The sequence below is a fragment of the Sus scrofa genome, chromosome 5 (assembly GCF_000003025.6).
Source record: "Sus scrofa isolate TJ Tabasco breed Duroc chromosome 5, Sscrofa11.1, whole genome shotgun sequence".
NCBI classification, from domain to species: domain Eukaryota; kingdom Metazoa; phylum Chordata; class Mammalia; order Artiodactyla; family Suidae; genus Sus; species Sus scrofa.
Window position 1 is genome coordinate 100,330,017 of NC_010447.5, and position 13,283 is coordinate 100,343,299.

The 13,283-nt window shown below is 37.6% G+C and overlaps 1 protein-coding gene across 3 annotated transcripts in view; it reads right to left on the minus strand.

The window, feature by feature from the left end:
- Nucleotides 1–13,283, minus strand: part of ACSS3 (acyl-CoA synthetase short-chain family member 3) — a 156,975-nt gene that overhangs the window by 57,762 nt on the left and 85,930 nt on the right. For all 3 annotated transcript variants that reach the window (XM_003481763.4, XM_021093056.1, XM_021093057.1), the window contains exon 8: nt 7,584–7,735. In XM_003481763.4, the coding sequence (XP_003481811.2) occupies nt 7,584–7,735 (152 nt within the window). The remainder of the gene's footprint in view (nt 1–7,583; nt 7,736–13,283) is intronic.

Sequence of the window (13,283 nt, forward strand, 5' to 3'; positions counted from 1 at the left end):
GCTAATGACACAATTTAAAATCTTTTAATAAATATTTAATCAAATATTATTTAACTCCTAATCCCTCATGAAAAATAAAACCATGCTATGTAATTTTGTTTTTATAACCAAATGATTACTACAAAAATCTTAGTATGAATCTATAAATGAAAGATAAATTATAAGATAATTTAAAAAGAAACTCATGCCTAAGGGCAAGACTTTGTATTCCTATGTTTAAAGGACATTTAGTCCTTAAGGCTTGCAAAAAAAGGAATAGAAACATTCTCAATAGTGAAATTTCTCCTTGACCTTGCCATTGTTTTATTAATAATACAAATAGAGAAATGCCCTCTATTAAAAATTCAAAAATAAATTTTTGTTTAAAAATACTTTCATTAAGGTGAAAATCAGCCATTTTTTCATAGTAATTTGGCTCTCTGGAGAATAAATTTACCCGTATTAATTACATATGTCTTGTATCGGCACTGTACAATATGGCGGCTACTAGCCATCTGTGGTTATTTAAAATTTAAATCAGTTAGAACTTTAAAAAGTTAAAAATGTCAATTTCTTCACATTATTAACTCTCTGTCAGGAGTTCAGTACTGCTAAGTGGCTACTGCCTACTACATTTTAGAGATCAATTTTATTGGATAGTGCTGCCCAAAATTATTATAGACTAATTCAGTACATGGGAGATATTCTGACGATGGTTAACACATGGAAAGATGAATCTACTTCCAAGTGTACAATGAAAGGGCAAACAAAATGAGAAGATGCAATATTCAGAGTAGAAAAGAAGGAGGGAGAGATTAATAGGAATGAGACCTACATATCCTTCCTCCATTTTTTATAAAATTGAGTAAAATTCAAGATTGAAATGAAGTTGAAGATAAAGCAAAAGGGGAAAGAGAAAAATGATTGTGTCATTAAGTGAACTGCATTCCAAAATACACAGGAAACTTTACAGTAATGGATAAAAAGCCAAAGATAAATTATGGTGAAGGGTCTTCAGGTAATAAAGTAGGGGCAGAAGAAAACTAAAATGAACATTTCCTTCAAGGCCCATATATCTACCAAACAAGACAAAATTACTCTTCAGTTGTGCCAACAGAAGCTAAATAAAAATAGATTATTTCAGTGATGCCTCATCAACTTCCAGTTCACATGACAGAACATTATTATTTTTTGCCATCAATGCTTCTGTAGTTATCTCTAAACTTCCTTTATTCTATTTTCTCTACTGCTCTCCACTATAAAATTCCAATTACGTTTTCTCTCTTTCTTTTTTTTTTGGTTGTACCTGTAACACTGTGAAAGTTCAGGGGATCGAACCCACACCACAGCAATGACTCAAGCCACAGCAGTGACAAAGCTGATCCTTAACCTGCTGCATCACAAGGGACCTCCCATCAAATTACCTTTGGAAAAAAATCTCCACTATTTTCCTACTTTTATTGCATTAATTTTGGCTGCGTTTAAACACAATCTCTGATGATCATTATTATAGTAACAAACTATACAAACTCAACAACATATTTCATCAATTTTTGCTACTGCTTTTTTCAGATCCCATACCATCCTTCTATGTGAACTTTTCCCGTTAAGAAAGTCTCTGGATTTTATGTTCCCTTTGCTTTGTCCATATGCAGGTTTTTCTGTCTGGCCCTCAGATTTCAATAAAAAACTTTCATTTGACAATGCACCCAAAGAACTCTGAAGACCTTTATTGCCGTCTAGTATATCTATTGGCATCACTACGGATTTCCCTCTTTGGTGCTCTGTTGATTCCTTCTGGTAGGCTTTTTTTTATTATTATTATTTCACTTAATCTATAGCCTCAATTCATGTTCTGCAATTTTCAAATGATGTGTCCAAAGAGAATTTATTGATATTTAACCTGCTTAGTACCTGGATGGCATTTACTATGGGATCCACATCTTTCTTCAATTTAGTAATGTATTATATCTATTGATTCTTATACTGTCATTTCTCTAGCAATTCTTCCATTTTCTTCTTCTGAAACTCTTACCAGATACACTTATAGTTTCCTATACTTTCCTCCAAGTCTCTTAATTGTTCTTTCATATTTTTTACTTTGTCTCTCTGTTTTCCATTCTGGGTAATTTCCTCAATAATATCCTATAATTTTTAAGAGTCTTTGATTGAGCCCATCTATTTGTTTTATTTACTGATTAAATTTACATTATCAATTGTACTTTATTTTTTCATACCCACCATATGTTTAATATTACATAAATGTTTTATGTAATTAAAATAATGTTGTTATCCTTAACATACTTATTTTCACGTTTGATTTGACCATATTACAAAAATAATCTCAACTGGAATGAATCCACGTTCTGTTGATTTTATTAGCATTAGAATTCTTCATGAGTTTGGAATTTTGTTTCTCCTGCTCTTTTCAAAACAGAAATTCCTTGTTTTTATTTTACCTCTCTCTCTCCCTCTCCTATGATCTTCTTCTCAGTCCAGTACGTTTGTGGGTGAAGTAACTAACCTCTAGAAGTCCCATGCCATAATAATGGTTCAGAATTATTAATCCACAGTGATACTCAGGATATCATAGATCTTATTCCAGGACGACAGATGGGCAGTTGGTTCAGTCTCTGGTTGCTCTGCTGTTCTTTGTCTCATTCGGATCCCCAACCAAAGCTTGCTATGAGTCATAGTCCCAGAAAACAAATGACAGCCAATATTATCAGTCTCCTTTCTGAGGAGGGAGTAACATCCCAGGCCCATCTTCAATAACTGAGTAAGCTCTGACTCCATGGTGTAAGCAGGGCAACACTGAGTCCCAATTACTCTGCCAGTGCCTGACTGTAGAACTAGTGAGCCTCTGGCTTCAGCCACATCACCACTTTGCAAATCTAATCCATTTCCAGTGCAGAGAAATATTTCTTTTTCAGCTCAGCTCTGACACTGTTTTTTCTTTGTTGTATTACTCTCATTGCTGTGAAACTAAAAAAGAAAGGCTAGCATCAAAAAAATTCCCCACTGGGGAGTTCCTGTTGGGGCTCAGCAGTAAGGAACCCAACTAGGGTCCACGATGATGCAGGTTTGATCCTCGGCTTTGCTCAGGGGGCTACGGATCCAGCATTGCCATGAGTTGTGGTGTAGGTGGCAGATACAGCTCAGATCCTGAGTTGCTATGGCTGTGGTGTAGGCTGGCAGCTGCAGCTCTGATTCGACCCTTATCCTAGGAACTTCCATATGCAGTGGGTGCAGCCCTAAAAAAAGAAGGAAAAAAAAAAAAAAAAGATGTGCAAAAGAATGACCTACAGTATAGGGCAGGGAAATCTACTCAATACTGTAGAATGACCTACATGGGTAAAGAATCTAAAAAGAAATTAATATGTGTGTGTGTATATATATATATAACTGATTCATGTTTCTGTACACATGAAACTAACACAACACTGTAAGTCAACTACACTCCAATAAAAATTTTTTTAAAAAAGAATGAGACACTTTGCTATCTTGAATGGAAATTCCAGAATGGATTTTTTTTTCTAATTTTATTAAAATTGAACTAGAAGATCATGGGAAATGAAAAAGAGCAGTGAATTAGAAAGAAGATGATAATAGCTAAGACTTAGTTTATGTTAAGAACAGTTCCAAGTGCTTTACATGGATTATGTAACTTTTACTTTCATTATATTTTTAGGGTGTTATTGTTCTTACAGTAGGAAGGAAAGAAAAGAAAAGAAAGAAAAGGAACAAAAAGAAAGAAAAAGAAAGAGGAGGAGGGGGGAGGAAAGGAAAAAGAAAAGAACAGAGAGATAGAGAACTTTCCCCAGGTCACACAGCCAGTACGTGGTAGATCTGAACCCAGGGAGGCTAACTCCAGAATCAGGATCTAAACTACGGTGTAACAACACTGCCTCATCTCAGTTTTGCCCCATCACAGCTTTGCAATCCTGCAAAGGCTATTTCACTTCTCAGTGGCAAAGTTTTGTCTACTGTAAAATGAAATGACTACACTACACGATTTCCAATCCATTTTTCCGAACGCTACTTACCTGATAAAATGAACTTATAGTTCTGGTTAGTTCCCTATTTCAGAGAAGCCTCATGAATTTTGGGGACATCTTAAACACATTTACTTTAAAACAATCTCTAAAGAGCTGTGTAACGCATTTCAAAATTAAAACTTCACCACTGAAAATATTCTATGAAAGGAGAGAGAAGCAAACTGCAAGTCAGCCATGAACAATTATTTTATCTGGTGAATGTTCCTCAGTAAGTTAGGGTGAAAAGAAGTATATTCACAGGGGAAGCCTTGGGTTCTGGTTTTTATTCTCTCTCTAATCCAAACTAGCTTTTTTTTTTTTTGGTCTTTTGTCCTTTTTAGGGCCTCACCCTCGACATATGGACATTCCAGGCCAGGGGTCTAATTGGAGCTGTAGCCACCGGCCGATGCCACAGCCACAGCAACGCCAGATCCAAGCCGAGTCTGCGACCTACACCACAGCTCACGGCAACGCCGGATCCTTAACCCACTGAGCGAGGCCAGGGATCAAACCTGCAACCTCATGGTTCCTAGTCAGATTCGCCTCTGCTGCGCCACCACAGGAACTCCCAAACCAGCTTTTTCTGAGCCTCAGTTTCCTAATGAGTTAGTCGGATTTTTGAGTTTCCTTCTGTTTCTAACATCTTTTTAGTCCACATGTAAGAATCTGTTAAAGCAGATCAGTTAAAGGTATTACCTGTATAGACTAAAAATAATGGAAAAGCAGAGTTCCCACCTTAGTGCAGCAGAAACAAAGCCGACTAGGAACCCTGAGGTTTCAGGTTCAATTTCTGGCCTCGCTCAGTGGGTTAAGCATCTGGTGTTGCCATGAGCTGTGGCGTAGGTCGCAGACGTGGCTTGGATCCTGCACTGCTGTGCTGTGGCGTAGGCTGGACCCTTGGCCTGGGAACCTCCATATGCCTGGGTGAGGCCCTAAAGCAGAAGTTGCTTTTACCCCATGGATGATTTTAAAAACCCCTGGGTCAGTTATTTTTCTAATTTACTTATCACAGGAAGAGTATGTCTGCGATATTAAGAGCATAGGCTCTAGTCAGACTGCCTGAGTTAATTTCTTCCTAAAGAGTTACTTAAACTCTCTGGCCTTAACTTTATTCATCTGTAAAAAGAGAATAATCACAATTCCTACTTACTGTAATGACTAAATGAGATAACAAAGTTTAACTGCTTATGCCTGGCATGGAGCTGGTGATCAGCAAGTATTTGCATTTATTAATAGTAGTCATTTGAATAACTGAGGTTGTTTTTGGAGCCTGCATTCCTAAATATCTATTTAAAACATAAGTTCACATCATCAAGAATAACTTACAATGTCTAAAGTCAGAGGGGCACAATCAGGGGAACTTACTGCAATTTCTCCTACCCTAAGATCTCATACTCCATGCCCATACCTATTCGTTTGAAACAGGGATAATTTAATAAGCATTCATCCACTATTGTTTCATCCTTCATACTTCAGGCTAATTAGAAACAGCTCTGCCTTTACAGCAAGGATAACATCTAAATCTCATGTACAAACAAGCAGGAAAAGACGATGTGCAAACAAGAGATCTTAGCTGGTCACACAACTCAGGCCCTGTCATCAGAATGTGCTCTCAGCAGAGAGACACTGCGAGGGAGAATCCTACCCACGGTGTCTTCAAAACCCCGGGAACTGTCTGAAGATACGGAGACCTCACGTAGCCTCAGATGTTTTACTCAAAGCCATGTTTCCATCCTTTCACCTGCGGTGGCTAAAACTCAACTGAAACGTAAGTAAAGGATCAAGGAGAGGGTGAAGAGAAATATAATAGGGACCCATTTTATCAACACGTTGTATGTTCATTTTATGAACATTTTATGGAAATCCAGATTTTTTTTTTTTTTCATAAAACAAACGGAGGAAAAAGAACAAACAAAACCAGCGACCATGTCCAAACTGAAAGCTTCTTGCTTGTATCTGCAATTGCTGTGTAGTATCTATTTTAACCCTTCTTTGGACCACAGCAGCATAAAATTCCTAAGTTCTGGCATTTAATTAAAAAAATTCAAACTGACTTAATTCAAATCCACTTGTGACTTGGAAAAACTATAAAATTCAGAGTTCCCGTCGTGGTGCAGTGGTTAACGAATCTGACTAGGAACCATGAGGTTGCAAGTACGATCCCTGGCCTTGCTCAGTGGGTTAAGGATCTAGTGTTGCCATGAGCTGTGGCGTAGGTTGCAGACATGGCTCGGATCCCACGTTGCTGTGGCTCTGGGTAGGCCGGTGGCTACAGCTCGATTAGACCCCTAGCCTGGGAACCTCCGTATGTCCGGGAGTGGCCCTAGAAAAGGCAAAAAGACAAAACAAAAAAAGACTATAAAATCCTTTTAGTTTATGATAACAGAGACCTACCTCAAAGAGATTCAATAAGAACTGATGCTGGAAACTGCCTTGAAGACATAAATTGCTATAATTATCTCTGAATATAGATCATCAGTAAACTAAAATGAATGGCAATAAACTAGCACAAAAGTATCTAAACTATTCAGTGCAAAAATTACAAAACAACAGAAAAATAATTTCCTTCACCCTTTCAACAAAGGTAGTTTGGATTCTCATTTCCATATTTTACCTTTACATATAAAAACAAATAATGTTTTCTCTCTGTTTAGACCGTTAGCCTATTTTCAAAGGACATGTTATTACATGTATGTATAATCCATGTAATTTACATATTCTTCTACAGACATGCACACATACCCATTTTAAGTCACAGTTAGCATTTTACTTTAAGAAAAATATAAGCAGAGTGGTTTTTTGTTTGTTTGGGAGTTTTTTTTAGGCCCACACCCATGGCAGGGTCCAATCAGAGCTGCAGCTGCCGGCCTACACCACAACCACAGCAATGTGGGATCCAAGCCACATCCATGACCTACACTGCAGCTTGCAGCAATGTCAGATCCTTAACCCACTGAGCAAGGCCAGGGATCGAACACACATCCTCATGGATACTAGTGGGTTCCTAACGCGCTGAGCCACGACGGGAATTCTGAGCAGGGTAGTTTAAAAAAGAACTGTTTGATAAAAATCTAAATGGAAATAAACAGGATATGGTATTTAAAAATATTCACAGTATAGTTAAATTTCCAACTATTTCAAAGATGCGTTTACAACATCTATTTTTTTTTTTTTTTTTTTTTTTGTCCTTGTCTTTTAAGGCCGTACCCACGGCATACAGAGGTTCCCAGGCTAGGGGTCTAATCAGAGCTACAGCTGCTGGGCTACACCACAGCCACAGCAACACCAGATCCAAGCTGCATCTGTGACCTACACCACAGCTCATGGCAACGCCGGATCCTTAACCCACCGAGCGAGACCAGGGATCGAACCTGCAACCTCATGGTTCCTAGTTGGATTTGTTTCCGCTATGCCACGAGGGGAACTCCTACCACACTAATTCTTAACATTTACAACTTTGGTTCTTTCCAAAGAGGTATAGCAGTGCCAAAAATACACACATAATGTGCAGTTATTCACTCTGATTGCAGGTTTTACTGTCATGTGCCCCGTGCATCCCGAGTTCACCTTGTCAAAGAGTACTGCTTCCCCAAGGCGGCCCCAGGGTCCTGTTGACGGATTGCTCTAATTGCAGTCGGCGCTGTAAACAAGGCAGCCACTCCATGCTCTGCGAGCACTCGGAAATAAGCACCAGCATCCGGCGTCCCCACAGGCTTCCCCTACGATGAGAGTCATTTAAAATGTCACTGGCTAAAAGGTCTCATATTTCATCGACAGGTCAATACTTACACATTTAACTCAGCAATATTAACAAAGTAAGGTTCCTGATGTATCTTAGTTTTAAAATGCTCCCATCATAATAAAACAAACTGAACGCCCAGGCATCAGAGAGGCCGTTTGCTCCAATACTGCATCCTCAAAGCTTTTCAAATTGCAGCTTTTCCTTTCCTACGATTTGAGAGATAAAGGACTGGAAATACACACACACACACACACACAAATTAATAACGTAAAAGAGTCTACTATTTCCCAGGAAATTAAATACAGCGTTTTATATGGCAGACTAAATGAGAAATGTGGTGACTATGGATTTCTAACATTAAACTTTTTTTTCATGGTCACTATTAAAAGTGACAAAGCAATTCACAAAATATACGAGAAGACAGAAAATCTGGAATCACAATGATTCTCAGCAATGACCTTTTCAATTAAAGTCTCACATCAAGAAAAGCGACTTCTAGGAGTTAAAAAAAAAAAAAGTAAGAAATCTCAAAATACAGGTTTTACACAGCCTTAAAATGACATTCAATGGACAATCCATTCATAAATCCTAACAATTTTTACAGACTATACAATTCAAAAGGATACAAAGCATTTTTAACTGCTGTTTCTGCAAAATGGAAAATGAGCACAGCATAAATAAATCACTAATTCTGCAAAAAATATGACATGTCCCATAAAATTTATGTTGGCCAGCATATCCCCGCATTCCTCTCATCACTGGTACTTCTTTCTTTGCTCTCAAGTTAGGTGCCTGAAATGTTCCTATATGTTACTATATATGAAAATACATATTTCATAGTCAAACCATTTTGGAAGGGATTGGGGTAACAGGTTTCTTATTTTAAGCCATTTCTTGAAGACTAGAAAGTATTAAGAGTATACCAGGAATTTCCAAGAGATTATGATGTACTTAATATTTCTTAAATTTCTCTGCCCACATTTCCATCTGAGTATCCTACAGACCTTATATTCCCATGGAAAACACACTTGGGGAAAACTGAGCTGTGGGAGAGAAGGGGAGAGAAGGGAAGGGAAGGGAGGGGAAAAGAGAAAGGAACAAAAGAGGGAGAGAGGCGGGAAGAAGAGGGAGGGAGGAAGGAAGGAAAGAATTTGCTGGTAGCAAACTTAAGAGCTCTGCCAAATGGAGATAATAAAGGAGTGGGTGACAATATGAGGAAGACCATAGTTTAATCATTTCAATTCAGTATCCACTTCTTTTTTTTATTGTTATTTCCCTAATACATTTTTTTATTATTTCCCCATACAATTTTTTTTCCTACTGTACAGCATAGTGACCCAGTTACACATACATGTATACATTCTTTTTTCTCTCCTTATCATGCTCCGTCGTAAGCATCTAGACATAGTTCTCAGTGCTTAACAGCAGGATTCACTGCTAGTCCATTCCAAAAGCAATAGTTTGCATCCATTAACCCCAAGCTCCCCATCCCTCCCACTCCCTTTTTTAAGGAAAGTTTTCATACATTCTATGATGCCACCATCACCCTAATTCCAAAACCAGACAAAGATACCACCATCAAAAAAGAAAACTATTGGCCAGTATCTTTGATGAATATAGAAGCAAAAATTCTCAACGAAATTTTAGCTGACCAAATCCAGCAACATGTAAAAAAAATCAAATACCACGACCAGGTGGGATTCATCCCAGGTTCACAAGGATGATTTGACATATGCAAATCAATCAACATCATACAACACATTAACGAAAGAAAAGTCAAAAGCCGCCTGATCATCTCAATAGATGCAGAGAAAACATTTGACAAAGTCCAACATCCATTCATGATCAAAACTCTTACCAAAGTGGGTATAGAGGGAACATATCATTTGCGACAAACCCACAGCAAATATAATATTCAATGGAGAAAAGCGGAAAGCCTTCCCACTAAAATCTGGAACAAGACAAGGATGTCCACTCTCACCACTGTTATTCAATATATACTGGAAGTCCTAGTCACGGCAATCAGACAAACAAAAGAAATGAAAGGCATCCAAATAGGAAGAGAAGAGGTAAAATTGTCACTACATGCAGATGACATGATACTATATATAGAAAACCCTAAGAACTCAACCCAAAAACTATCTGAACTGATCAACAAATTTAGCAAAGTAGCAGGATATAAGATTAACATTCAGTATAATTTCTGTATACTAACAATGAAATATTAGAAAAAGAATATAAAAGTACAATGCCCTTTAAAATTGCAACCCCAAAAAATCAAATACCTGGGTATATACCTGACCAAAGAGTTGAAAGACTTACATGCTGAGAACTATAAAACAATCAAACAGCAAATGACCAAGGAGGTGAAAGACTTATATGCTGAGAACTATAAAACAATCAAATAAAGAAGATGTAAAGAAATGGAAAGATATTCCATGCTCCTGATTTGAAAAAATTAATACTGTAAAAATGGCCATACTACTCAAAGCAATCTACAGATTCAATGCAATCCCTATCAAATTACCCATGACATTTTTCACAGAATTAGAACAAACAATCCAAAAATTTATATGAAACCACAAAAGACCCAGAATTGCCAAAGCAATTTTGAAGAACAAAAACCAAGCAGGAGACATAACTCTCCCAGACTTCAGGCAATATTACAAAGCTACAGTTATCAACACAGTGTGGTACTGGTACCAAAACAGACAGACAGACCAATGGAACAGAATAGAGAACCCAGAAATAAACCCAGATACCTGTGGTCAATTAATCTGTGACAAAGGAGGCAAGAACATAAAATGGGAAAAAGACAGTCTTTTCAGCAAGAATTGCTGGGAAACCTGGGCAGCTACATGCAAATCAATGAAACTAGAACACACCCTCACACCATGCATGAAAATACACTCAAAATGGCTTAACGACTTAAATATAAGACAAGACACCATCAAACACCTGGAAGAGAATATAGGCAAAACAGTCTCTGATATCCACCTTACAAATGTTTTCTCAGGTCAGTCTCCCAAAGCAACAGAAATAAAGGCAAAAATAAACCAATGGGATCTAATCAAACTGACAAGCTTTTACACAGCAAAGGAAACCAAAAAGAAAACAAAAAGGCAGCTTGCAGAATGGGAGAAAATAGTTTCCAATGATGCAACCAACAAGGGCTTAATCTCTAGAATATACAAGCAACTTACACAACTCAACGACAAAAAAGCCAACAACACAAAGGAAAAATGGGCAAAGGACCCGAATAGACATTTCCCCAAGGAAGATATACAGATGGCAAAGAGGACATGAAAAAATGCTCAACATCCCTGATTATCAGAGAAATGCAAATCAAAACTACCATAAGATAACCACCTCACACCAGTCAGATTGGCCATCATTAATAAGCCACAAATAACAAGTGCTGGAGGGGTTGTGGAGAAAAGGGAACCCTCCAGCACTGTTGGTGGGAATGCGAGCTGGTATGGAGAACAGTATGGAGGTACCTTAGAAAACCATACATAGAACTGCCATATGACCCAGCAACCCCACTCTTGGACATTTATACAGACAAAACTTTCCTTAGAAAAGAATGCATTTCTAATTGAATCTTTGCTGGGGCATTCGTTTTTACATTATGTTTTTATAGTGGCCCTTAACACTCATTAATTATTTTTTAACTACCTCCTTGTTATCTTCTGCTATTTCTTCTCTCACTCTTTTAAAACAAAAAACATATTTATGCTAACTAGAAATTCACTTTTAATATCACAGCTATCCCAACAGATTGGGATAGATTGCAGTTTATTTCACTACCATCTCATACAGGTCAACCCAGTGACCTAATACAAAGGCTGCAGATGCAGAGTCTGGCAGCTCATGCATATGAGCTGACTCACACATTTTGAAGCCTTGAGCACATTAGCACCAACTTTATTATTTCTAACCAAGAGAGGTAAACATTTGACTTTGATTTCTTCAATCTGTCTTAGGCACCTTGCAAACTAGACTGTGACTTTGGAAACTTGATCTCACTCCACAAAAATGATTTGTCACCGACCTTATGGAACTGACTTGCTCTGTCTATGCTGCCATTTTTTCACCAGCTAAATAAGAATAAATCACTTTTCCAATATCTCTTTAATAGGCTAAAAGCACTGAGATAATATTTTAAAGTGGCCTGACCTTCACGGAAGAAAGATGTCTTATAGCCAGTTGGAACTGAATTCCACTGCAATGCCAGTGTCGTGGGACAGTGGTAATACACTCACTAAAGAGTGACTTTAGCGTCATAATGAAAATGCCATCTCATCATGACCACCTACACAGAGGACACAATCTGATACATTTTACAGTGCCTTCAAATTAACTACAGTTAATGATAACAACAAAAGCTTATTAGAAATATTAGTTAAAAACCATACCATGCTTTTATAGAGAATATAAAAGTATAACTACCGTTGCAGTAGGAACAACACGAAATATATTTCCTCCAATATTACATTAAGCATAAAAAAATCAGATACCATGTGGTTAAATCAGGATACCCATGGAAGTGCTGCATAAAAACGCACAGTGTTTTCTGTAAGTTGGCTGAACTGAGAAAGGTTCCGTTACTGTGCATTTTATTGTTCAGTCCCCAGAAGATCATTTGAAGCAATGAATAGTACTTTCCAATGTTAGGATTACTTCAATATTAAGATATTTTACAAGTCTTTTTGTTTTTTATCATTTTTATTGAAGTATAGTTGATTTATAACGTCGTGGTAGTTTCAGGTGTAGAGAGCACTGACTCTGTTTTAGATTCTTTTCCTTGGAGTTCCTGTCGTGGCGCAGTGGTTAACGAATCCGACTAGGAACCATGAGGTTGCGGGTTGATCCCTGCCCTTGCTCGGTGGGTTAAGGATCCGGCGTTGCCGTGAGCTGTTGTGTAGGTCGCAGACGCAACTCGGATGCTGCGTGGCTGTGGCTGTGGCTGTGGTGTAGGCTGGCGACTACAGCTCCGATTTGACCCCTAGCCTGGGAACCTCCATATGCCACGGGAACGGCCCAAGAAATGGCAAAAAGACAAAAATAAATAAATAAATAGATTCTTTTCCTTTATAGGCTATTACAAAATATTGAGTATGGTTCCCTGTGCTATACAGTAGGTCATTTTTGGTCATCTGTTTTATACATAGGAGTTTATGTATGTATCTTCTACTTTTTATTTTCTTAAAACTTCTTTTGATCTTAAATCTTAATTAAAATGTTATTAGCAAAGAAATATCACCCCCCAAAACAGCCTAATAATAATTAATACGAACATTAGGTTCCGAATGATATAAATACTTCAGCAAATAATATAGCAGAGAGTAAGATCTTTAATCAGAAACCACTGTTAGCACAGAATCACAATCCATTAGATAGTGTTAATATATTCACTAATTTAATAAATATTTATTGGACATCTACTACAGGCTACACGCTGCTCTAGATTCTGACAACAGTTTTTTTGAACAAGCCATGCAATGTCCTGCTCTAAGGAAACT